At 29.3% G+C, this 4,806-nt stretch overlaps 1 protein-coding gene across 1 annotated transcript; it reads right to left on the bottom strand.

Moving 5' to 3' along the window:
• Positions 1-1,247: 1,247 nt before the first annotated feature.
• LOC111634120 (cell adhesion molecule-related/down-regulated by oncogenes-like) lies at positions 1,248-4,378 on the bottom strand. The gene is made up of 5 exons (XM_023378811.1): positions 4,239-4,378; positions 3,796-4,098; positions 3,576-3,722; positions 2,883-3,026; positions 1,248-1,457 (listed from the first exon to the last, which is right to left on the bottom strand). The coding sequence occupies exons 1-5, from the start codon at positions 4,309-4,311 to the stop codon at positions 1,273-1,275; spliced, it is 852 nt and encodes a 283-aa protein (XP_023234579.1). The 5' UTR covers positions 4,312-4,378; the 3' UTR covers positions 1,248-1,272.
• Positions 4,379-4,806: the final 428 nt, after the last annotated feature.

Here is a 4,806-nt window from a genome sequence, read left to right as displayed (position 1 = left end):
AGAAAAATAGATAAATGTTCAAGCTTTAAAATGATATGAACATTATTGAAAATAAACATTTCTTCCTATTTTTAAAAAATAGGAGACCTTACTTTTGGGATTACCCACATAATTTGTGGACATTGGTTAAGATACAAAAACACTAGAATTAATATTATTTTTCTGAAGTTTGCATTAGTTTCATGGGAGGAATTTAATACTAGAGATATAATATGTACAGTACGTAATCATCATTACATTTTTTGTACACGCAGCTAGCTATGCTATAATTTTATATTTGACTCAAATATTTTCTGTAAAATATACTGTGTGATCCATTTGGAATGTTTAGTAGCCTGTAATTGATTACTTTGTGTTGAAAGGTTGTCAATTTTGGTGTGGTATATAAAATGGAAGAGTATTACTCATGTCTAGGGAGAGTTCTGACAAGTTTAAGAGTGTTACTATACTCCATTATGAAAGGTTATTAGAATTTCCTGCAAGTCAGTCTGATTTTGCCTCACACATCAGGAGGAAGTGTATGTGTCAATACATGAAGATGTTTCCACAGCACATTATGTATGTGACAGAGGAAACAACAATCAGTGGGTTTTCTCTGAGAGAATGAACACACCCAATGCTANAGAGGGAGAAGGGAAATGATACTAAAACTTAACTTACATAACATAATGTAACAATAACTTAGAAAAGATAAAAAATTATTGTTGTTTTATATATATATATATATTTTAAATTTCTATTCACGGCTTTTTGCTTTCTTTCCTTCACTTCCACCAACACTTTCACTGGATAGAGGTTGCTTGGTAAAATATCTATCCAAAGAAGTTTGGCTTTGCCTACTTTTTAAAATGTTTCTAAGATGACTTAGGCAAATGTCATTACTCTGAGCAGCAATATGGCTAGTGTGAACCTTTTTGGGATGTTTCTTTTCAATAAAATCAGTCACTTTCTGATAATACCTCAAGATTTCCTTTATCGAGCGAATTCCTTCCATGAGGAAGCAAACACACGGACTGAGACCAATGAACAGAAATGAATAAAAAAATGGTGCTGTGAACTAATGTAACGTCATATAGTGAGTTTTTGTTCGTATCGTGGAGCAAAAATATGTTCGAATTTCATGTTGTATCCTGAAAATTTCATATGTTGGGACGTTTGTATCCTGAGACCACTGTACTTATGTTTAAAATTTTATTAGAATGCTTTATTGTTCAAATAATAGCAACTATTTACTATTCAAATAATAACTAACTTCATATAAAAGTAGAAAATTTAAACTTTACCTCCTACTTGCAAATGTCTTCCTCTAGGTAAATATCCATTTTGTTTTTCCCATGTTATATTTGGAATGGGAAAACCTTGCACCACACATTCTAGTGTCACGTTACTTCCCATAATGACATTTGTCTGATTTATGGGATTCATTAGGAAAGAGGAACGTTTATTTTCTTTTTCTTCTGTAAATTTAAATTCACAAATATCAATTAAATTTACTCATTCAGTATGTTTGCTGTTTATGAGAGAGATTAATAGGACTCGATTATATATAATCAATTTCTACTAGAAAATTTCTCATGTTTTTAGAATGATGAATTAACAATAATCTGTTAATTTCAGATTTTAGAAAAATTTTTCAATTGTTTCAATTTTGCATATGCCTAAAATTTTACAGTATTTACATCTATATTTTAGACATATATGCATTCTTCCAAGATTAAAAAAAAGGCCTTGTTAAATATAAAATTCAAATTTTAGAAAAATTCATATTTTTTCATGATCAACATCAGCTATTGTAAAATGAACAGCTAGTGTGAATAATCTTAAGACAGTTTTTGAACATTGTGAACTTGGCATTGATTATCCATTTGTTGTCTTTTTCAGCAAGTTATCTGCTGTTACAACAAGCTGGAGTATTTGTCATACAACAATTAGTTTAGTGATAATTTTTGCATGAAGTTAGGCATTTTTGGTTAGTGACTTTTTGACATGGATTCCATGAAAGATGATTGTAACCAAAATTTATGGTCAATTTATGGTTAATTTATATGCTATTTATGGTGAAAATGATTGTTTGTATCCAACATAAGTTGAAATCATTGATTTCAAGACAGATGGCCAAGTTTGAAAGATTTCCATTAAGACTAGCTTTGTGAGCTCACAAATGAGCAAAACATAGTTGTTCAAAGACTTTGTTTAACTCTCATATTACAATAATGCTGATTAGTCCAGATTTAAATATATTGATTGGCAAGGTTAAAAAGTTTGCACAAAGTGAGTCTCCCACATGCTCACTGACTAACAGAAAGATCTGTTGCAATATGACTTATTGTTGTTACTAGAAAATGAGAAAAAGTTAATTTTATTATTAGACAAACCCCAAGACAGCTGACAACTGTATTTGAATTGCCAAAAATGAGTCTCATTCTCAAATTCCTTGTCATTTATTCTGATCTAAATAGATTAGCCTCATAAAACATTGAAAAAAAGCATTATTTGTAATAAGATAATGATGCAGTTCTGTAATTTCTTATTTACTCAGCAGACCTTGCATTTTTTCATCAAAGAAAAAAAGCTTTTTGGAAAGCCATTTTCAAAGGTGCAAGATCTGAAATATTTTTCAATGATTGAAGTTTTTTAACAGGACAAAAGAACAAAAATACATCCCCAAAAGAGTATAGAGTAGTTTCAATAACTGGCTCACAATGCTGCAATACTGTACACAATGCCAAGGAAATATTTTAAAGAACATAAAAAAATTTTATCAAAATATCTTAAAAATTTTTGGATATATTAAATGAAAGAACTTTTAATAATGCATCTTAACCGATTGAAGTTAAAAAAATAATAACAACTAATTATATAAAAATATTTTTTATATTTACCTATCACAGAAAGTACAGTTTGATGTTTTCCCATTCTTTTTTCATTCAGAAAAGGATTAATTACATCACAGCGATATGAACCAGAATCATTTGCCTGAACTCCAAAAATCTGTAGATTACCTGAAGGCATCAGATGATATCGTTCTGTAAATAAAAAATTTCTCTAAGCATTAATTTAATGTAAAAATTGTATGAAAATACAATTGTTAAATATCAATACTTTTTACATTTAACTATCTTTATTTACATCTATGTTTTAGACATACATGCATTCTTCAAAGATTAAAAAAAAAGGGGGGAGCCTTGTTAAATATAAAATCCAAATTTAAGAAAAATAATTAGCATTTGAACCAATATTCTTGTTATTTCTAATTTTAACTTTATGACAATAAATCAACTAAGCTGAATCTCATATGCAATGATTATTGGTGCCAGGAGCATGCCATTTAATGACACCAAAAACTATACTCACTGTATACTCTTACTGGCATAATGATTATTGGCACTAGTCAAGTGGCATCACCTAAATTTCCACATGCAAATAAACAGATATCAGTCAATTGGCACCAATAATTATTGCACATAGAAAAACTGTAAAAATATTAATGTAAATCTAGGTTTCTAATTTTATCATAATGTGTAGTGTTTTTTTTTTATAAAATGTTATAAATTACAAATGGTTGTATTTATTACCTGTTGATCTACTGATAACAGTGTCTTGAAAGTGAAATTCAGTGACTGCAATTGGCACACTGGGTGGAGGAAGGCATGGAATGACTGCTGTATTCCCTCTCACAATTTCCATATTGATGTCATTTTGAGGAGGAAATGGATCTAGTTCTGAATACACACAATAGAAACATTAATAAGTAATTTTACATTAAAATATAAAATTTATCACAAGTAAACTTACTTCCAATTATGAGACTGGCAGGCAGACTAAGTAAAGCTCTTTTCTTATGATGAGCTAGACACTGAATTTTGCTATTATCATAAAGATCGATCTCTTCTCTGTTTTTCTTTGGTAGATTTACAACTAATTTATGATGACCTACATTGAATCCACCCTCCGATTCCTGAGTCAGAGGTTCGCCGTTCCACAGCCAAGTTATGACTGCGGAGGGCGGAGAGGCCGAGCAACGGAAGACCACCCTGCCGTCACGCGGCGTCACCATGACCGTTAAAGGTTCCGACTGAAATTCCAGATCCAAGAAATCTGAGAAACAATTTTACAAAATGAATTTTTTAGATTATCTGTTGACCAATGTGTATATTTAAAAAATATATATACAAAGAAAAATAAATAAATAGAATATTTGAAACTTACACAGTGGAAAGTTAATATTTAGTACTTACTGGAATAAACACATCTCACTGATGATAAATTAAGAAATAACCAAAACATTAAAATAACATAGTTTTCCTTCATTTTTACAAGCAGTTGTACAGACTATTTCTTAAAAATATTCATTTTCACCTAAAAAATATACAACATTAAATCAATAACATTATGAAATTTAAAGACTTGAATTATCTCTATGTTTAAAATGAAATTTTTACAATAATAAAATGTTTTGTGTGTTGTGTTGTATTTTATCATACAGCATACATATACATATACATGCACATACTATATTTCTTTAAAGTTAAAATTCTACATACGCAGATAGTTTCGGCAAATTTAATTCAAATAACAAAAGATTTTGATAAATATTGCAATAAACTACTGATATTATACTTCCCTAGTGGACACCAGACCATTTTGAGATATTGCAAAGAAATGATCAAAATCATTTTTTTTTAACACAACTTCTGCAACATACTTGATACAATACAGTATTGAAAATACTTGCTAATTTCCTCTATTTCATTAACATTATTATATTGAAAATTATATGGCTACGTTCACAATGTCATAATTATA

Source organism: Centruroides sculpturatus, unplaced genomic scaffold, assembly GCF_000671375.1.
Source record: "Centruroides sculpturatus isolate CEXI.00-Female unplaced genomic scaffold, Cexi_2.0 scaffold944, whole genome shotgun sequence".
Lineage (NCBI taxonomy): Eukaryota > Metazoa > Arthropoda > Arachnida > Scorpiones > Buthidae > Centruroides > Centruroides sculpturatus.
This window is presented reverse-complemented; position numbering and strand designations above follow the sequence as displayed.